We start from the raw sequence: 23,153 nt of genomic DNA on the forward strand, positions 1-23,153 counted from the left end.
CATACACCATGTGAAGTAGCCTCAGAACAACATATGAACTCAGCTTCCATAGTAGAAGTAGTAGTCAAGGTTTGCATAATGCTTCTATAAGATATAGCTCCACCGGCTAATATAAAAATGGATCCAGATGTTGATTTACGCGAATCAACACAACCAGCAAAGTCTGAATCTAAGTAACCAACAACCTTTAAATTGCTTGTCCATCTGTACATAAGCTTGTAATCTTTGGTTCCTTGAAGATACCTCATCACTTTCTTTGCAGCTTTCCAGTGGTCCAAACTTGGGTTACTCCGATATCGTCCTAACATTCCAACAACAATTGCAATGTCAAGCCTTGTGCAGACCTGAGCATACATCAAACTTCCAACTACAGAAGCATATGGAATGTTCTTCATTTGTTCCCTCTCAATATCATTTTTTGGGCATTGGTTCAGATTGAACATATTATCCTTCACTATAGGGGAAACACTAAGTGAACAATCCTTCATCCAAAATCTCTCTAAAACTTTATTGATATAGGTTTCCTGAGACAGACCTAAGATACCTTGAAATCTGTCTCTATGGATCTTAATGCCAATGACATAAGATGTCTCACCCATATCCTTCATGTCAAAATTTTTAGAGAGGAATTGTTTCACCTCATGAAGTAAACCCTTATCATTGGTTACAAGTAAGATGTCGTTCATGTATAAAACAAGAAAACAAACTCTACTCCCACTGACCTTAAGGTATATGCATTGATCCATAACATTTTCTACAAGGTCAAATGAAGAAATTATGTTATGGAATTTTAAATACCATTGGCGGGATGGTTGTTTTAAACCGTATATGGATTTCTTAAGCTTACAAACCAATTGCTCACCATCATTAGAGGGAAATCCTTCAGGTTGTTTCATGTAAACCTCTTCCTCTAGCTCTCTATTAAGAAATGTTGTTTTCACATCTATTTGTTGCAATTCCAAATCAAAGTGGGCTACTAATGCCAATATAATGTGCAAGGAATCTTTCTTAGATATAGGAGAAAAGGTTTCCGTGTAATCGATTCTTTCTTTCTGAGTGAACCCCTTTGCAACAAGTCTGGCCTTGTATCTCTCAATGTTGCCTAATGAGTCTTTCTTTGTCTTAAAAAACCCATTTACAACCAATGGCTTTTGCACTGGATTGTAGATCCAGAATCAATCCACCATGTGTTGGTATTTACATTAACCATATTAGATTCATAACAAACAAATGAGGTAGGGTTACCTTTCTTCTCAAGCTATTTCTGAAATTTCAGACATTTCTTCTTCATGTGTCATTTCTTTTTATAGAAAAAACACTTTTCGTCTTTCTTAATGTCAAATTTGGGAGGAATTTGTTGCTTCCCTTTTTGACTGGCTTGAGATTTTCCTTTCTTTTGCGTCACCAGCATGACACTTTCTCCTTGTTCCATCAATAACCTTCCTTCCTCTTGAACACACATGGTCATCAATTCATTGATAGACCACTTATCCTTATGTGTGTTGTAAGAGATTTTGAAAGGTCCATACTGAGGCGGAAGAGTGTTAAGGATAAAGTGCACCAAGAAGGATTTGGACATTTCTACCTCGAGCTTCTTCAATTGAGTCAGTATGTCCATCATTTCCATGATGTGTTCACGTACACCTCTTACACTAGTGAGCTTCAGGGATGTGAACATAATTAGGGTGCTTGCCAAGGCTTTATCTGAAGTGACGAATTGCTCGTCAATAACCTTTAGAAAATCGCGGACATTCTCATGTTGCTCGATTGAACCATGTATATCAGCATTAATTTTTGTCTTAATGTACATTAGGTTGAGGCAATTAGATTTCTCCCAGCATTCGTACAATAGAATTTCATCAGGTGTGCTGGTATCAGTGATCTTATGTGGTTCATCTTTCCTTATGGCATAGTCTATGTCCATGCACCCTAATTGAAGAAGAATTCTCTCCTTCCATATCTTAAAGTTATCTCCCCTGAGTTCGAGAACCTCACAACAAATATCAGATATGCTAGTAAAACTGCACAAAAAGATTACAAGCTTATTAAAATTTGAGGCTTTAATTTAAATTCATGTTTTACCAATGTAGAACATGCTTAAAAATTGAATATAATTTTATTAAAAATTACATGTTGGCTAAATCTTTAATTCAATCAGATTCATTATCTTTATGATATACTTTATCAAACTATTTTACTGAATTTATGAAATTTATTATGAATATAGTTTAATATTTTCTATCTATAAGCTTTATGATAAACCTATTAAATTAATTCTTCCTAACTCTTGTGGGTAAATTAGGAAAAATCAATTTTAATATTTTATCTTAATTAATTATATAAACATAATGAAATCCCCGTGGGGTAAAATCGTCATATTTATATAATTAATTACAATTAATGTCCATAATGTGATCCTTATTTACTTAATATATAATTTTATAGAATTAAGGATGTTGTGGCTATTCCTTAATTATTTAAAATTATATGGTTCATTAGATATTAAAACTATATGATATAAATTTAACATATCTAACACAAATTTAGGCAACAATTGCATGCAACTAAAGCTACAACTTTGAGTTATCTAACTCAAATTTAGGCTACATTTTTACACATACAAACATATAAATTAGAACAAAATAATTTAATTTGCATGTATAAAAATCACATAATAATTTAAAATTAATTTAAAAGGATTTCAAATTATGATTAGGTACCTAAACCCAACAAAATTATTTCAAACAGGCCATAAGGGCCTAAACTGGTCCAATTTTTAACAATCAGTTACAAGCCCAATCAAAAAAATAATTTAAATTGGGCTATAAGGGCCTAAATTGGTCCAATTTTAACAATTACCCCATGGCCCAACAATTAAAGCCCTTTATTATTATTATTTTTTTTGCAAAATGGGCCATTGCCCATGCATTAAGCCCAATGGGCCCAATAGCCACTTATATTAAGGCCCAAAACAATAGTGGGACCAATCTCTCTCTAGGTTCCACAAATTAATAACACCTACACCGAAACCCACCATCCTAATTTTTCGCCACCCCGTAGACTGCTTCATCCCCAACAGCGCCATGCACGCTGCGACCCGCATGGACTGCATCATCACTGACAACGACGTGCTCGCTACCACCCACATGGACTGCACCATCACCGACTAGCTATGGAGCCGCCTACATCACATGGCAGGAAGAGCCCCACCACACGCGACAACATCACCAGCAAGAACAACTTCTGTTTTCATCGACCAGATCAAGATGGTTGGCCGCGACGGCGTCAACAACCATCACAAACGGGACAGTTGCATCCACCGGAGTGCAGCCCTGATTCCTCCATTCTCGCCTTTACGCGAGCTCCTCCACGCCGATATTGATACCGTGAAGACCAGTGGCGTGGGGTGGTGGGGCTGGTGTTGTGCGTGGTAGGCGATGAGCGGAGGGATTGGTACAGAGGTCGACGGACACTCACAATGGCCTCTGTACCCACACCCACCAGATTGCAACCCTAGCCCTTACCATTGTCACCTTCGGAAATGGGTGTACCTGAGGCAGACCCGCTTTAACAACTTAGATTGTCGTCTGAGTTCCATTTTATCCCATTGATGAGGAGCTTCTGGTGCAGTATTTTTTTTTTTTATTAGGGGACTAGTTAGACTACTGGTCGGAGCCTAAGCATTTATAAGGGCCTGAATGGTGATGCTTCAAGCGTTTCATATAAGTACCAGTTCACAGAAAGCATCGAAGGTTGCGACCTTTTAGCCGTGAGAAGATGCCTTGAGTTGGAACCCGAGTGGCTGCGCCTCTTGGATGTTTCTATCAAGCATGGGTATTTCGTTTTTAAAATAGTGATTTGAGATATCAACCAATGGATGTTTCTATAAAGCACACCGTATGATTGTATCTTACAACCAGAAGAGAAACCATTAACTAAGCAATTTTGGTACAAAACAAATACCAAGGCAGAGGAAATATTAAGTTTGCTCTGATACCAAATGTAAGATATTGCATGCAATATATATTCGATCCAAGTATATGAACATTTGCAACATGAATCAAATCTGAAAAAGACTTAGAATCATTTACTTACCTCCAACCATTGTTTTGAGTTACTGTAATCGGTGCAAGCCTTGATTTCCAAACTCTGCTATCTCCTTTTAGATGGTGTATTTCTAAAGATAAAAACAACAGAGAGATGAGTTTGGGACCATGAGAGATCTATATAACTGTGGCTTCCCATCATACCACATTGTTTCTGATTTGCCACACTATGAGCAATTCGTAGAACATGCTCCTTAACCGCAGCGGAAGTGAGAGACGGTGGAGGACGTGGTCAAGGTGTTGGACCACATCAGGGTGGTAAACATGTGTGAACATGTAGCTGATAACATGGGATTCAAAGCAATTACATTTCATCAAGAAATGTAAAGGTCAACTATTATATGCTATTGATAAGAATCGAAAGTGTCAAATATTATATCCCATTGATTAAGGATGAAAATGTCAATTATTATATCTCATTAATTTTTCTTACCTCAAAGAAACACTCAAAAACCTTGGAGAAATTAATCGTGAAGAATCTAATTCTCATATAACATAATAAAAATTAACTATTACTATTAACTATTTATCAAAAATTTATAAATTACACAATCCTAATAATATTTTATATTATTATTAGTAATCCTAAATAATTTCTTATTTTAATATTATTATCACTAATATTATTTTCAACTTTCTAATCGATAACAATTTAATTAAAAAAATTCCAAATTTCCATAAAACTTATGTCCTTTTTAAAATTCTATTCCAATAATCATTCAATACCTATATATTTTAAACTAAAACTCCTAAAATTGTCATATTAAATTATTATTACTATTATACCAGCTTTATACCTTACCAAATTCTCAACATTTTTTTTTAAATTTTTTATTTTTCATTAAGGAGACTACCTTTCTTCTTTCTTTTTTATTTTATTTCTTTTCTTTCCTTTATATATAGTAAAGACACCACATTCTCTCCTCATTACAATCTTTCCTTAACTACAAAAGTATCTTTTATTCATTTATTATTTTTTCCATTGCCACATGCATTAACCAATACACCATTCTTATTTTCTTGTCTTTTTTTTTCTTCCACCTTACACCCTAAACTCTCTACGTTTTTTTTTTCTTTTTCTTTTTTTCTCTTTTTTTCCCTTCAAACTGAGCCTATCATATTCAATTGCATGTGTAGCAAGAAAGAGGGTGAAAGCTTTGAATTCACCTCCATTATCAAATTATAAACATTATAATCAAGAATTGAATTGATTTTCAACTAAGGTTTTGAACTTAACGAAGGTAGGCAAAGCTTGATCTTTAGTATGTAAGGGATGAAGTGAAGAAAATTGAAAAAAATCATGGAATAATAAGAAATAACTTGCACTAGTTGTGGAGATAATAGTGGCAGGATCTCACAAATCAGTACGGACTAAAGTAAAAGGATGAGAAGCTCTGGATTCAAATAATGGAAAAGGTAATCTATGGTTTTTTTTCATATTGGCAAACACAACAAGCATTATGTTTATGACCGTCATTAGAGATATTACAAGATGTAAGAATCTACTTCAAAGTATCAACAACAGAATTACCAAAACTTGAGTACCAAAGTTTAGCCAAGTTATTCAAATTCATAGTAAAAGAGCCATGACCAAAAATAAAGAGGGCTAAAGGTGCATCATAATATTTATTGTGTTTCCAAAAATATATTAATTGATTAAATCCAAAAATCATTTTTTTAAAATTTGAAGAAGGTAGCTATGAATTGGATATTTAAAAAAAAAAATCATTTTACAATAATTAATCTCTCTCTAATTTATTTTTCATTTACTGTGATATTTCATCTTTATTAATCAAAATAAATGTCCACAAAAAAGTAATTAAATAATATAAACTTTAAATTATTAACTACAAAGACCAATCAAATTTATTAAACCACGAATTTAATTATTTTTATATTAGTAGGGCAAATAATTCAAAAAATTAATAAAATATTTACAAGCTATTGAATAGTGGAGAGTAGAACATGACATTTTGGTGGACCAAGACTAGCTCCCACAAGGGACGTTGATACACTATTTAAAAGATAAGCCTCCTGATAACCTTATCTGACACGTCATTCGTGCTTATAATTTCTTTACTTTTTCCATAATGGGGTTAAACATTGATCAACCCAACGTGCACTACACACTTGCAAGGTTTCCATCACTCTAATGCTTAAATAAACCTTTTTGTAGTAATGATTGTCGATGTGGGATTGCAAGAATTTGAATTTTGAAAAGGGAAAATCAATGTTTTCAGAACCGGACCGGTGATCGAACCGGAAAAGTTACCGGTTCACGGTTCACTGGTCGGACCGGCGGTCGAACCGTTATCGAACCGCTATCGAACCGGTGACGTCATAAATATATAATTTATATATTATTAAAATTAAAAATAATTATAAAAATTTTAAAATATATATGAATAAATTAAACATCAATAATATTATTTTATATATTTGATATTATCAAATTAAATCATATTAAATGAAATGTATACAATATTTAAATGTGAATATATTAAAAATGAAAATTTTAACTAATTTATAATTTTTAAATATATTATATTATTTTTATTTAATATTATAAAAAAATTAAAATCCAATATATATTGTTTTGTTTGGCATATCAAATAACAAATCAGTGTAGCCGAGTGGTGTCCTAATGCACTTCAAAACCTGAGGTCCCAGCTTCAAATCCCCTTCTTGCATTTGTTAAATTTTTTTCATTCATATTATCATAATACTATAATAGTTTGCAATCCCACATCGGTGAGAGAAATAAGGGTGCAAAGGATGCCTATAAAAGGCATCCTTGTTGAAAGCTACAGCACACGTCAACCTTGTGGGCTCAAGACTGAGCCTACTTAAATGGTTTGGGTGTGGGCTTTGTCATGCAAAGACATGGCCCAGTATGGTCTTTGGCCTACAACGCTTAATATTTTATACAACGGGCTTGCAAAATGATGGGCCAATATGGACTGTTCGGTTCGTTTAGAACCGTCCGGTTCTACCGGTTCACCGGTTCGACCACTGGTTCAGACGGTTCGTAACCGGTCCAATAGTTAAACGGTTTAATATGGAGGACCGGACCGAAAATGTGACCGATTGACGGTTGGACCGACCGGTCCGGTCCGGTTTTTAAAACATTGGGGAAAATCCAAGAGAAATGAAACGGGCTTATGATTGTCCACCAACACCAACTGACCAACCATGCTTCATTTGACAAAATGAAGATATTATATGTATATATATATATATATATGTATGTATGTGTGTGTGTGCATTATTAGCATTAAATATATTAATCATATATATAAACAAATATTATAAATTATATACATATATTATAAATAAATCATAATTAAATTATTATAAATAAATTATTTTTTGTTATTGTGACTTTTATATAATAATTATATATAAAACAAATATAAATTTTTTAATAAAATTATCAAAATTTTAAAATAAAAATATTTAAACAAATTATTATTATTTCTTTTATGTCATTAAATACATCTAAATTAGATGATTATGCATAAAGTATGTTTTCAAGTTATAAATATTATTGTTAAATATAACAACGGTGTATATATCATCATTTATTTTATATTATTTAATATAATTGAATTAAATTAAATCATAATTTTAATATTAAATATATTTCAAAATTAGATATATTATAATCAAATATCATAATATTATTATGAAATAATATTTAATGTGATTTAATAATAAATATACACTTATAAAATTCATATTTTTTATTGATACATATGATATTATCATCAAATATGATAAATCATATTATACATATATCAAATTCTTCAACAAAATAATTTTAAAATGTCTATTATATTTCTAATTACATTTTTACAATTCTTACATTTTCATGAATTTTGATCAATTTTAAGCCTATTGACATTTTTTTTTCAAAATATCCTTCGATATATCCAATATATCCCCGATATATCCAATATATCCCTAATATATCCATAAAATCGAATTACCGATACATCTGTGATTACCGATATTTTCATCCTTAGTCATATTTGGAAAATTCGAGAAAGAAGAGCAAGGGTATCAATTTTTAGGCAATAGACAAAAATGTCAAATTTCCACTTGCCCAAAAATGTTGATTCACGACAAAACATACATCACTTTTAGGTATTATTGCATACCATTATGTCCACCCTAGAAGATGGATCTAGTAACTTGATGGCTCAATGTGGAAAACAAAGAGAAAAATTTATTGTACAAGTAAAGTCTAGAAGATGGGTAATTTTCCTACTCAACCTCCTCCTGAACTCTATAAATACTCCCCTAATCTTCCTCATATTCATCTCTCAAAAGTCTCTCTTCATCTCTTTCATAACCTTCAACTTAGTCTCTTTCTATTGTTTCTCATAAAATCAAGGTTTGTACTCACTCTTATCTCTCTCTCTCTCTCTATATATATATATATATATATATAGATGTTAGTCGCCTTCAATGTATGCATCTGAGAACTATGGATGAATGATATGACATGAATTTCAAGATGAAGGTTGAGTAGTGACCTATGGATATGGTTTTCATTATCTCTCTACATGATCTTAATTATAGTCTTAACCTTTTGATCTGTGTTTTGCAGGCAGTCGTTCATTTGCTTTCTTTCAAATATACAGTTATAATCCATGGAGTTGAACTTAGCACCAAAGTTTGCACAAAAGATCTTCGAAGGAGAAGGTGAAACATATTACAGTTGGTCAAGTGCTGAATATGAATTGCTCAAGGAAGCAAAGGTTGGTGGTGGAAGGCTTGTTCTTCAGCCTCGTGGCTTCGCTCTCCCTTACTATGCTGACATAAGTTGTTCCTTTGTGTTCAGAAAAGCTATTGCTGCATTGATTTTGGAAATTTAATTTATAGTATAAGGCCAAATAGAAGCCTTAAATTAGGTTAAGAACCTTAGTGACAAGGAGTTGGGTTTAATTTTGTGCACAAAAATTTATCCCTTCCTAATTTTGTTATAAATGTGATATTATAAAAGAGAGATTCATTTTCTTGTAAAATTGGTTATGAATGTGGACAATGCTCCCATCTCTTTCCTTCAATCAAACTCTTCAAATGTAAAATTAATATCACGATTCAAACGATTCTTAATAGATCTACTAAAAATGAAAAAGAGATTCGGATGTGCCTACTTTATATGGCTTTATATCGATCAAAATCTTCACAATCATTCATGTCCTTGGCACAGTACCTCATGTTCCTTAATGTATATTTCAACTTCGTATTAAGACTAACAAATTATGTAAACTCTATTTTTGTTGAAGGAATCTTTAAAGATTGCTATTGAAAACTTAAGAAATGGAGAACCAAGACTCAATGGATAACTATCTTCTTGTGTATACTCTTCAACTGAGTAAAATAATTTGTTTGTATTAAAACATTAGAAAATAAATTTGGAGAAGAACATCATGTAGATCACTATTTTATATGTACATCTGTGAGATGGAAAATGTTGTACTACTATTAATTATATGGCAATAAGTTGTTCCTTTGTGTGATCAGAAATTCTATTGCTGCATTGATTTTGGAAATTTAATTCAAAGTATAAGGCCAAATAAAAGCCTTAAATTAGGTTAAGAACCTTAGTGACAAGGAGTTGGGTTTAATTTTGTGCACAAAAATTTATCCCTTCCTAATTTTGTTATATATGTGATATTATAAAAGAGAGATTCATTTTCTTGTAAAATTGGTTATGAATGTGGACATTGCTCCCATCTCTTTCCTTCAATCAAACTCTTCAAATGTAAAATTAATATCACGATTCAAACAATTCTTAATAAATCTACTAAAAATGAAAAAGAGATCCGGATGTGCCTACTTTATATGGCTTTATATCGATCAAAATCTTCACAATCAATCATGTCCTTGGCACAGTACCTTATGTTCCTTAATGAATATTTCAACTTCGTATTAACACTAACAAATTATGTAAGCTCTATTTTTGTTGAAGGAATCTTTAAAGATTGGTATTGAAAACTTAAGAAATGGAGAACGAAGGCTCAATGGATAACTATCTTCTTGTGTATACTCTTCAACTGAGTAAATTTGGAGAACAACATCATATTGTAGATCACTATTTTTTTTTTCCCGACATGAACCCATTTTAACTTTTGATTTTATGTTTTAGCTCTCAATTTTTAATTTTTAATTTCTAATTCTTAAATTTTAACTTTAAGCAATCAACTTTAAGAGTACTAAACTCTGCACAAAAGGAGATTCCCACGTTTTATTTTATGTGGATTGCCAAGATTTTGGACTTTAGGAAAATATAAGTGTCCTGTTTGATAACTATTTTTTAGAATAGTTTTTTATTTTTTAAAACAAAAAATACAGGAAACATGTTTAACAACCAAAAACTATTTTCCGTTTTATATTCTAAATTAAAAAAAAAATGGGGTTTCATATAACACTTTTTAGTTGTTTTTTTTTTATTATTTTCACTTGTTTTGTAAAGATTGTTTTAAAGAATAATTATATAAACATATAGAATGATTAAAAATAAAACACTACATATTAAAATTATTTTTAAAACATATTTTAAAATATTTAAAATAAATTAAAAATATTTTAGGTTTTCAAATAGACTTTTGTTCTACAAAAAATCATATAATAGTTTTCAAAAATTGTTCTCAAAAACTATTTTTCAGAATTATTTTTGAAAACAGATACCAAACATACCCTTAATGTTGACTTTTGGGGCATGACAATCCAAATTAAAAGTCACATTTTTATTTTTTGGAGTTTTTGATATTTATACAGCTTTATTAAATTACAATTCTAAGAATATTTTAGGATTTATAAAAATTTAAAAAGTATTTTCAAATTTATGACTTTTGTGAAATTTCAATTGAAAGTTTTCTATTAAAGAGATAACTTCAATGGGAACTTATCTTTTAAGTAAAAAAGAAAAAAATAATAAAAAGAAAAAGAAAGAAAAATCAAAGAGGAAATAAAAGATAATACAACATGCATGCAATCGATTTTCATTACATTCTCTTTTAAGGTTTCTATATATATGGGAGTTATGATTTTCTCGTAATGCCAAAAATACCCAAAGTTTTCCTATATATATAGGAAGTTGTTTCCCTTTGGATTTTTACTTCGATAGGCAATAAGTTGTAATTTCCTTAGAAAATGGGGCTCTATATTTACTTATAAAAGTCATAGATCCATCATCAGATGATATCAGTTATCTTTATGACAAAATATTTAAGATGATTAAGAAAGAAAAATCTATGTTCTACATACCAGCATTCAAAGTTCTTGATTTCAAACAAGACTTCAATTATGCATTAAGGTATGTCTAACAATTTTATTATTGTGAAATCACAAAATTCAAAGTTTCTTGAGATTATGAATCCTTTTCCATAAATTAGCAATAAATTATTGAAGAGAAAGCTTTATACAATTCAGTCCATATACTCTTATAACCACTAATTATAGCTATATACATCTCATAGGTTGGTCATAATGTAATTTTTAGAAAAAAAAAATGACGGTTCAAAATGTAAACCTAACAACGTGTTAGATTACGGTTTGTTATTTGGCTCCAAAGAAGCAAACCTAAGGTTTTGTTGACTTCAGATTTGATATCTCACAACCAATTGATTGTTAGCTAGATTAATAAATGGCTAATATTTGGGGGTAATAATCTTTTCAATGGAAAATTAATGCAACTTAGTTCAACAACTTGTATTAGGTTGCATAGTACAAGCCTCTACTTGAAGAGGGTTTAGTACATGCTTATCATGTCAAGGAATTATTTATCACTATCAACTTTAGCACATGCGTACGATGAGGTAAGAAAAATAAGCAAAGATTCCAAACTTTTTTACTTAAGGAATAATTTTAACCCTAGACTATGTAAAAATATTAATAGTGATTTTTTATTTTAATATTTTATTAAAAAAAAATGAATCAAAAAATCAATACGACCAAATAGGTGGAGCAAAGTTTTATCTCATATTATAATGTCCATGTGTTTAAATCACATCTGGGTTTTCCATTTAGTTATGAGGAAAAATTCTACTATAATAAGCATTTACTTGGTATTTGAGTATAGTTTAGATTTCACATTAAATCAAGACACATGCCTATGTATATTGAATGAGAGTAAACTATTTTAATATTACCATATAAAATATTACAAAAATTAAATAAAAATTAGACACAACTATCAAGCTTTGAAACATCTCATGTTTTTTTATTCCTTATATCTATAACTTAAAACACGAGCTCTTACTTCAAAATGTTTGTCACTCTTGCTCATGCATGTACATGATCATTTTCATCTCATAATTTTTCCCCTTCATGACCTATATATAATATTTATAAAAATATTGTTAACAACTTTCTTTACTTTATAACATTGATCGAATTTCATCTAAGTCCTTTTATCTCTCTATTATATAAAAATTTGTGATTCATATAGCCTTGTTACACATGTTTTTACTAGTGCACATGACTTCTCTAATATACCATAATTAAGGTGGTCAATTTTTTTATTCTACCTATAAACTTGCTTGAATCAGATTAATCTTGACTCCATACCATGACTTTCTTATGCACCACGGTCTCCTCATATGCCATGACCCCATCATGCATCACACACTCTTTGTTTGGCTTCTATCATATCTATTCAGATTCAAAAATTATTACCATTTCCACGTTTCATATATCACATGCCAATGAGAGAAAAATTCACTCCACCTTCAATCAAAATTTTTTGTGCAATCCTCTTGTGTGTTCCATTTGAACTTTGGATATTTTTCTTATCTTCTCAAGGAATTTTTATGATGTGCTCTTCTAGAAATCTGGGTCCTTATAACATGCAGTTAATTAAATAATAAGACACTTTTTTCTACCATGTTGCAGTGTCTGATTGCATTACCTTTAATTCACACTAACTTTGGAATCTGAGGATGTTACTTCCGAGCAAAATTGGTTGTACAATCTTGGAGAGTGTCACACTCTACTCCATGAACATTATCAACAGTACCAGAGAATATCATGGATGATTTTTTGTACGAAATAATATCTCTCAATATGGGTTAAAATCTGTTATTATCATTTGATAGGGAGAGGAGCTTTCGGATTTTTTTTATTTTTTTTATTTTTTTTTTATTAAAGTAATTAGATGATAAGGAAAAAAGATTTTTCACATATGCATACCATGAAAAACATAATAGGAAAAAAAATAGAGTAAATTCTAAAAGATTATCTTTCATTTTTTTTTTCTAAAATAATAATAATAATAAAATTTAAAAAAAAAAAAAAAACCATTCCTCATAATTTTTTTTCTTTCATTTTTTCATAAACAATCAAGTAAAATAAAAATTTTATACTTTTTCTTTTGTTCTCTTTTCTTTCCTTAATTTCTTTTTCTCAAACTTCTTGATACTTGCTGAGCATTGCCTAATGATTTTATTAACTCCTTAAATGTAGTTTTTAATTTGCTTTGTTGGAGGAAATACACCCACATTATATATTCAATGGGAGTTTGCACAAAAAATCTTTAAAGGAGAAGGTAGTTCATACAATAGTTAGTCACAATGTATTAACTCAAAATAAAAGGAAATATTCATTTTCATTCATATGTCTTAGTGAAATGATACATCAATATTTATAGGGATCAATCTCAATTAGAGTGCTTAAAATTAAGCTCTATCACCACTCTAATGACTTATCTACAACTAATATTGTACAACAAGATTAACAGTCAATCAACCTATAAATTAAAATAAAGACAATTAAGGATAATTATAATTAATCAAGAAATTCCAACACTTCCCCTCAAGTTGGTGCATAGATGTCACACATGCTCAACTTGTCTAAAAACTTTGAGAACACTCAATTTGACATTGCTTTGGTGAGAATGTCAACCAATTAGTCTTTTGATTGAATCTTGGTCAACTCTACAATTTTTTCATCTAACTTCTTCTTAATGAAGAATTTGTTTACCTCTACAATTTTTTTAAAATTTTTCATTCACCCATGTTGGGTTTAGTCCTCTAAACTTGATATATCTGAATTTTGAAAAAAATGTGGATGCTTCTCTCATCTCCTCATCTAATTCCCAAGTGGCCTCTCGAAAACTATAATTGTTCCATTGAACCTCTACCAACTTGGCAATAGCATAACCTAGTACCTTATCTATCACATCTACAATCAGAACGGGTAGTTCTTCATCAGTCAAATCCTTTGACATTTGAATAGGCTCCAACTCTACAACATGAGAGGGATAAAAAAACATACTTCCTCAAAGCCGATACATGAAACACATTATGAATCTTAAACAATCTTGGGGGCAAGGACACTTTATATGCTAAGGTGCCTACTCTTTCCAAGATTTCAAACGGTCCCACAAACTGAGGATTGAGCTTTCTGTTTCTCTCGAATCCCATCGTAGACTTTGTAGGCAAAACTTTTAAGAGAACATGATCACCAACCTCAAACTCCAAATCTCACATGTGATTATCAGCATAACTCTTTTGTTTACTTTGAGCTGTTTTCAATCTTTATTTAATCAAGTCATACTTTTCAATAGTTAACTGCACAAGTTCAAGCCCAAAAAGTTTCCTCTCTCTAACATCATCCTAATAAACAGGAGATCGACATCTCCTACCATACAATCCCTCAAAAGGTGTCATCCCAATGCTAACTTAAAAGCTATTATTATAGGCAAATTTTACTAAAGGTAGTTAATCATCTCAATTACCTTTTAGGTCTAAAGTACAAGCTCTTAACAAATCTTTTAAAACCTGAATTACCCTCTTTAATTGACCATCGGTTTGAGAATGGAAAACAATACTAAAACTCAACTTAGTAACCAAAGTTTTCTGTAAACTATGCCAAAATCTAGAAGCAAAACGAGGGTCCTTATTGAATACTATAGAAATAGGTACCCTGTGCATCCTCACAATCTTCTTGACATAAAAAGAAGCCAATCGGTCCATGGAGAAACTAATTTTCATAGGTAGAAAATAAGTAGAGTTAGTCAATCAATCAACAATCACCCAAATAAAATTATTACTGCCTAAGTGGTAACCCTATCACATAATCCATGGTAATATGTTCACATTTCCATTTAGGAATAGAAAGTGGTTGCAAAGACCTTATTGGGTGTATATGTGTAGCTTTCACCTGTTGACACACTAAACACTAAGCCACAAATTGTGCAATATCTCGCTTCATGCCTGACCACCAATAATTCTGCCTCAAATCTTGGTACATCTTCAAGCCTCCTACATGGATTATAAGTCTAGGACAATGCGCTTCCTTCAAAAACTCTCTTCTTAAGTCTCCATCATTTGGGACACTAAGTCTAGTCCCAAATCTTAAGATTTCATCATATGATAACATAAAGTCAAGCTTACCGCTCTTCTTAACTTCCTTCATAAGTTGGACTAATTGCAAATCATTCTTTTATAAGGTCTTAATTATCCTAACCAAGTCTTGTTGTACTATGAAATTCACTACAAGAGCTCTTGAGTTCCGAACTCTGATATGGATTTGTAAACACCTCAAATCCTCTAATAATCGCCTCTAACAACTTCTAATAGTTGCTAAGGGACCAACTGATTTCTTGCTCAAGGCATCAACCACAACATTTGCTTTCTTCGGATGATATTGAATAATGTTGTCATAGTCCTTAAGTAACTCTATCCATTTCCTTTGTTTCATGTTTAATTCCTTTTAGGAAAACAAATACTTCAAACTCTTATGATTTGTGAATATCTCACAAGTTTCACTGGAAAGGAAATGTCTTTAAATCTTAAGTGCAAAAACACTACAACTAGCTCTAAATCATGAGTGGGGTATTTTTGCTAACAAGGCTTTAGCTGTCTAGAAGCATAAGCCACAACTTTCTTATTTTGCATAAGAACACACCCCAAACCCTAATGAGAGGCATCATTATACACTCATGTTCCTCTACTTCTCAAGTACACTAAAATATTATCTATAAAAACCACGACAAACTAATCTAGATAGGGTTTGAATACCCTATAAGTCCATAAAGGCAGTAGGTGCATTAGTTAAACCAAAAGGCATAGTAAAAAAAGCTCATAATGCTATCTAGTTTCAAAAAACATTCTCTTGAGTATATTCTCATTTCTAACCCTCAATTGATGATATCTAGACCGAAGATCGATCTTAGAGAACACACATGCACCCTAAGCTGGTCAAACAAATCATTAATATGAGAAAGAGAATACTTGTTTCTCACCATCACCTTATTTAACTCTCTATAATCAATGAAAAGTCTTATTAATCTATCATTCTTCTTCACAAATAAAATAGGAGCTCTCTTCACAAATCATGAATCCGAGGAAGAGAATACTTGTTTCTCACAATCACCTTATTTAACTCTCCATAATCAATGCAAAGTCTCATGGATAGGTCATTCTTCTTCACAAATAGAATATGAGTTCCTCAAGGTGAAACATTGGGCCTAATAAAACCTTTATTTAACAACTCCCGAAGTTGAATCTTCAACTCCTTAAGTTCTATAGGTGCCATCCTGTGTGAGGCCTTAGAGATATGAGTTCTTCATGTTACCAAATCAATGGTAAACTCCACCTTCCTTTAGTGGTAAGCTAGGCAAATCGTTTAGAAAGACATAAGGATAATTCCTTACAATGGGTATGTTCTCCAACCTTAAATCATTTTCGTTACTCACCACATATGCCAAAAAGCCTTGATAACCCTTCCTTATCGAGAAAATAACTAGTTTGCAAGGTTGAGATCATACGTAATGGTCTCTCCACATGTTTCCCCTCAAAACTAAACTCAAGTTGAAAAAAAAAATGTGAAACATAAACCTTTTTCCAAAAAAAAAATCAACAAAGACATGATAGGAAGCTAATCAATCCATTCCCAAAATCACATTAAAATGCTAAAGGTCAAGGAGTGCTAAGTTAACTAACATCTCCCTATAACCAATATATCATCATAAGATAATCTTTAAGCATTCTACTGGCCACATCAGAATCTCCTAAAGGAGTAGAAACATTAATCAAATCAAAGTCCATGCTAGCCACTGACGTACGTAACAAACTAATGAAAGATATTGAAACAAAATAATGCATTGTGCTTGGATTCACCACTAAGAAACCAATTAGACAATTTAAAATTATGAGGAAGAATATGTAGGAATTTATACTAGATGAAGCTAAAACTTAAACTATTGTGTCACTCATCTATCCCTAAAGTAAACTAAATCAAGTTCCCAACAAGATCATAACCTAATGCTCTTATACCATTCTGTCATGCCCTAAAACCTACTCTAAGGGTGTGATGGTCATTTTACACCTCAAGCTTAAAGGCTTAAAGTGCGAACGACTCAAACAGTCATCTTATAACTAGAAGGTTAACAATTACTAAATTCTTGTTCAAAGTAGTAAAATAAAACATTTCTATAATCCTTAAATCTCAACTTTAAAACTAACACATCAATCAAAGTACTATTGTCCAAATAACTCCAAACTCAAATAATTCAAATAATAATTAAATTCTAACATCTAAATAATATCCAAAATAAAGTTTAAAACAAAATCCTAATAAAGACAATTTCCAAGCCTAACCATCACTCCTCGCTTGAATTGAGAATACTAGAAAAAAATTGAGGGAATGAGCTCAAAACCCAATACGAAATACTAAAATAGTTTCATAAATCAAACAATTTCAATTATGATTACAAATAAGAGATACAATATACAATTTTTTTTTTCATAAAATGAGTTTGAATATACTAAAGCGTCCAAATTTTTTCAATTTTTTATTTTTTATTTTATATATATATATATATATGTCAAAACAATTTCATATCAAATCATGCATTCAAAATATTTTACTTTGGTTATTAGATAACAAATGATGCCCAATTAAGTGAGACTATACAAATGGGTGACTAACCTTAAATTTATTATTTTTAAGGTCGATGAAACCAAATACTACTGATACTAGTAACCTCTAACCAAACCCTTAAAGGTTGAGATTCAAAGCAATTACATTCCCCACCAAGAAATATAAAGGTTAACTATTATATCTCGTTAATTAGGGCAAAAAATGTCAACTATTATATCTTGTTGACTAGGGTCAAACAAATCATAATCAAACACTTCGTTCCATTTATTCAAACATACATAAACATAATATCTCTATATTTTTTTGTTATAATCAAAGAAAAAAGTTTTAATATATTTTTCACGCAAGATATATTTGATCCATGCATAAAAACAAAAATAATATTTTACATATTTGCAAATAACATATAAAAAGAAAATCATTTTTTTTTACAAAATTCACATTAATTTCCCTTACCTCAAATAAGCACTCAAAAACCTTGAAGAAATTAATTGTGTAGAATCTATTCCTTACATCACATAACAAAAAAATAACTATTACTATTGACTATTTATCTAAAAGTTATAAATTAGGCAAACCTAACAATATTTTATGTTTGTATTAGTGATCCTAAATAATTTCCTATGCTAATATCATTATCACTAATATTATTTTCAACTTCCTAAACCATAACAATTTAATTAAAGAATTTCCAAATTTCCATAAAACATATGTTCTTTCCAAAAATCTATTGTCAATAATCATTCAATCGTTCAGCCCCACATTTTGTTCGATATTTTGGGACAAGACCATCTATTTTCAATCCCATGTGTAGCAAGAAAGGGAGTGAAAGCTTTGAATTTACTTCCATTATTGGATTATAAACATTGTAATCAACAATTGAATTGATTTTCAGCTAAGGTTTTGAACTTGTGGAAGGTAGGCAAAACTTGATCTTTAGTATGTAAGGGATAAAGCCAAGAAAACTAAGAAAAATTATCAAGGAATATTAAGAAATAACTTGCACCAATTGTGGAGATAACAGTGGCAGGACCTCACAAATCGGTATGAACTAAAGCAAGAGGATGAGAAGCTCTAGATTCAAATAATGGAAATGGTGATCTCTGGCTTTATGCATATTAGCAAGCACAACAAACATTATGTCTATGACAGTCATCAGAGATATTACAAGATGTAAGAATTTGCTTCGAAGTATTATCAACACAATGACCAAGATCGGAGTGCCAAGGTTCAGCCAAGTTATCCAAATTCGTAATAGTAGAGAAGCCATGACAAGAAGTAAAGACGACTGAAGGTGCATCATAATATTTATTGTGTTTCCAAAAATACATTAATAGATTAAATCCAAAATCTTTTTATTTAGTTATTTATTAATAATTTTAAGAAGGTAGCTATGAATTGTATATTAAAATAAAAATCATTTTACAATAATTAATCCCTCTCTAATTTATTTTGCATGTAATGTGATATTTCATCCTTATTAATCAAAATAAATGTCCACCAAAAATAATATAAACTTTAAATTGTCAACTATCAAGGTGTTCATTTTGTTAGAGTCATTCAATCGAGGCCACCATGTATAAAACCATAAATTTAATTATTTTTATATTAGTCCAAATAATTCAAAATATTAATAAAATATTTACAAGCTATTGCATGGTGGTACAACATGAAGTTTTGGTGGAATTTTCCCACAGGGACGTTGAGAAGCTACTTACAAAGATAAGGTTCCTGATAAACCTTATCTCACGCATCATTCCTACTTATAATTCCTTTACTTTTCAACTTTGTGAAGATATTTTTTTCATTGAATAAGAAAATGTTACGATAATAATACCAATTAAAATTTGGTTGTGATCTCTATATCTAATTGCGAAAAGCACTTTTTAATTTCCAACGTATGATAATTGGAAAATTCGGTAAGGAAGAGCAAGGACATCAATTGAAAAGGCATGAACTTTGTGGATATGCAACAAGGTTTATCAGTCTGTTTGATTTTGAAATTTGATTTTTTTATAGGGGCTTTTTGGGTACAAAATTTTTATTTATAGCGTTTTCTCAAGTATAAAATTTTTACAAGATAACACTAATTTTAGATATACTTTGCCACCATCATCTCTCCAAGGGAATCTCTCATGCATCATTCAAACTTTATGGTTATATTTATCTTTTGATTAATTGTATTGCATGCACTTTTGTCAAAGCCCAATTTGAACTCAAATTCTATAGAAATATTAGTTTGTGAAAAGTTCGAAAACCAGGAAGAGATGATGAATTTGCAGAAGTCAAAAGAAAAGGATAAATCTTCCAAACTCTAGAAGATGGATTGTGTGTAAAGCAAAGAGAAAAATGTGTTGTACAAGTAAAGTCCAGAAGATGGGGAATTTTCCTACTCAACCTCCTCCCGAACTCTATAAATACTCCCCTAATCTTCCTCATATTCATCTCTCAAAAGTCTCTCTTCATCTCTTTCATAACATTCAAATTAGTCTCTTTCTATTGTTTCTCATAAAATCAAGGTTTGTACTCACTCTTATCTATCTATCTATCTATCTATATGTATATGTTAGTGGCCTTCCATGTACACATCTGAGAACTATGGATGAATGATATGACCTGAATTTCAAGATGAAGGTTGAGCTTGTTTTTTCCACATTAGCCCACTTTGTCTACTCTACCCCATTACTCCACCTGATTTTCATTATCTCTCTACATGATCTTAATCGTAGTCTTAACCTTTTGATCTGTGTTTTGCAGGCAGTCGTTCATTTGCTTTCTTTCAAATATACAGACATAATCCATGGCGTTGAACTTAGCACCAAAGTTTGCACAAAAGATCTTCGAAGGAGAAGGTGGAACATATTACCGTTGGTCAAGTGCTGAATATGAATTGCTCAAGGAAGCAAAGGTTGGTGGTGGAAGGCTTGTTCTGCAGCCTCGTGGCTTCGCTCTCCCTCACTATGCTGACTCCAACAAAATTGGTTATGTTCTTCAAGGTCTGTAAATCCCCGAGCTTTTTATGTCTTATTCTTGATTAGAACTCTTTTTCTATTTCTTTTTCTTTTTCTTTAGAGAATTGTTAATCATTCCTCCCTAAAATCTCTTCACCTCAATTTTCTTTTCTTTCTCAAAAACTAGAACAAAAAGAGTGCACACAGCCATGGTAGTCGGCTGTGACTGGTGTGAGAGGGAGAGGGGGTCGCCATGACATGCAAGAATGAAAAAGAGAAGAAAGGAACAAGACTAGAATTGAAGAAAGAAAAGGGATAAGAGAGAGATGAAAGAAGTTGAGGGCTAGGGTTATATTTGGGAAAAGGAAAAAGAAATTGAAAAGAGAGAGAGAGAGAGAGAGAGAAAGTGGGCCCTTCAATACTTCTCTTTTTTTTTATGTTTCTTTCAAAATGATTCTCTGACATTACCCACTGTGCCATCAAACCCTATCCCAGTGGCTCATTTATGAAAATATATTTTGTCCACATCCAGGCAGCTGTGGAGTAGTTGGAATCGTATCACCCAAAGCATCCCAAGAGGTGGTGTTGAGGCTCAAGAAAGGAGATATAATACCAGTGCCCTCTGGAGCAGTTTCATGGTGGTACAATGATGGAGACTCAGAACTAATTATCGTATTCCTTGGTGAAACTTCCAAGGCTTATGTTCCCGGAGAATTCACATACTTCCTACTAACCGGAACTCAAGGAATCCTTGGAGGTTTTTCCACTGAATTTAACTCCAGAGCCTATGATATCAACAACGAAGAAGCCAAAAAGCTTGCAAGAAGCCAATCTGGCGTCTTGATAATTAAGCTACCAGAGGGCCACAAAATGCCCCACCCCTGCAAGAACAGTACTGATAAATTGGTGTTTAATATTGATGCTGCATTACCTGATATCCATGTCCAAAATGCTGGATTGCTTACTGCATTGACAGCAAAGAAGTTTCCCTTCCTTGGAGAAGTTGGGCTCAGCGCCACCCTTGTGAAGCTGGATGCCAATGCCATGTCCTCACCGATGTACGCTGCTGATTCGTCGGTTCAAGTAATTTATGTTGCAAAAGGGAGTGGAAGGATTCAAGTTGTTGGTATCAATGGTGAACGTGCCTTGGACACGAAAGTGAAGGCTGGTCACTTGCTTGTTGTGCCAAGGTTCTTTGTGGCTTCTGCCATTGCAGATGGTGAAGGACTGGAGTACTTCTCATTGATAACAGCTACAGAGTAGGCATCAATCTAATAAATTGTTTTCTCTTTAATCATCATCGATTGTAGGGTTAATTACTAACTATTTGTTATTTGTCTTTTGTTTGTTTACAGACCTGTATTTGGTGAATTTACTGGGAAAACATCAGTATGGGGAGCATTATCTCCACATGTTTTACAGGCCTCTCTCAATGTGGCTCCAGAGTTTGAGCAGCTTTTCAGGGCAAAGATCAAAAAGAGCACCATTCTTGTTCCTCCACAGAACTAGATTGATTAAGAACCAAGGGCCCTTATGATGTATTATCATTTGTTTTCAGGAGTTACAGGGCTGTTACAATACAATAATTGTACTCCTAAGTGTGTCTTTTATATGTACATCTGTGAGATGGAAAATGTTGTACAACTATTAATTATATGGCAATAAGTTGTTCCTTTGTGTGATCAGAAAATCTATTGCTGCATTGATTTTTAAAAATTTCAAGAAATAGCCTATTAGAAGCCTTAAATTAGGTTGTGAACCTTATTGTACTCATTGCGAGTGCGTATTTGTCTATGAGAGTGATGGGTTCATTCCCATCATTTACCTAATTGACCAATGAATGTGGACAATGCTATCATCTCTTTGCTTCAATCAAACTCCGTATGTAAACTACACGATTCAAATCATCATCAATAAATCTCCTAAAAATGAAAGAGAGATTTAAATGTGCCTACTCTTTATGGTCTTATGCCAATCAAAACCTACACAATCATTCATGTTCTTGACACAATATCTCATGTTTCTTAATGAATATTTTAACTTCATACAAATTATATTTGTATCCTCTATTTTTGTTCAAAGAATCTTTCAAGATTTCTCTTAAAAACTTGAGAGGTGGGGAACTAAGGCTAAAAGGATGACTATATTCATGTGTATGCTCTCAATTCAATAAAGTAATTTATTTATTTTCAAACTTTGG

General features: G+C 31.7%; 1 protein-coding gene across 2 annotated transcripts; it reads left to right on the plus strand.

Annotated features, from left to right (window-relative positions):
- Positions 1 to 8,417: 8,417 nt before the first annotated feature.
- LOC100265260 (glutelin type-A 3) lies at positions 8,418 to 22,643 on the plus strand. Of its 2 annotated transcripts, none has more exons than XM_059740962.1 (4): positions 8,418 to 8,631; positions 20,637 to 20,998; positions 21,486 to 22,212; positions 22,309 to 22,643. In XM_059740962.1, the coding sequence occupies exons 2-4, from the start codon at positions 20,803 to 20,805 to the stop codon at positions 22,460 to 22,462; spliced, it is 1,077 nt and encodes a 358-aa protein (XP_059596945.1). In that variant the 5' UTR covers positions 8,418 to 8,631; positions 20,637 to 20,802; the 3' UTR covers positions 22,463 to 22,643. The 2 variants fall into 2 exon arrangements, with proteins under 2 accessions (XP_059596945.1, XP_002269304.1); XM_002269268.5 differs by lacking the exon at positions 8,418 to 8,631 and adding an exon at positions 20,429 to 20,521 and having other exon boundaries at positions 20,760 to 20,998.
- The last annotated feature ends 510 nt before the right edge of the window (positions 22,644 to 23,153 follow it).

The sequence above is a fragment of the Vitis vinifera genome, chromosome 12, assembly GCF_030704535.1.
Source record: "Vitis vinifera cultivar Pinot Noir 40024 chromosome 12, ASM3070453v1".
Classification (NCBI taxonomy): domain Eukaryota; kingdom Viridiplantae; phylum Streptophyta; class Magnoliopsida; order Vitales; family Vitaceae; genus Vitis; species Vitis vinifera.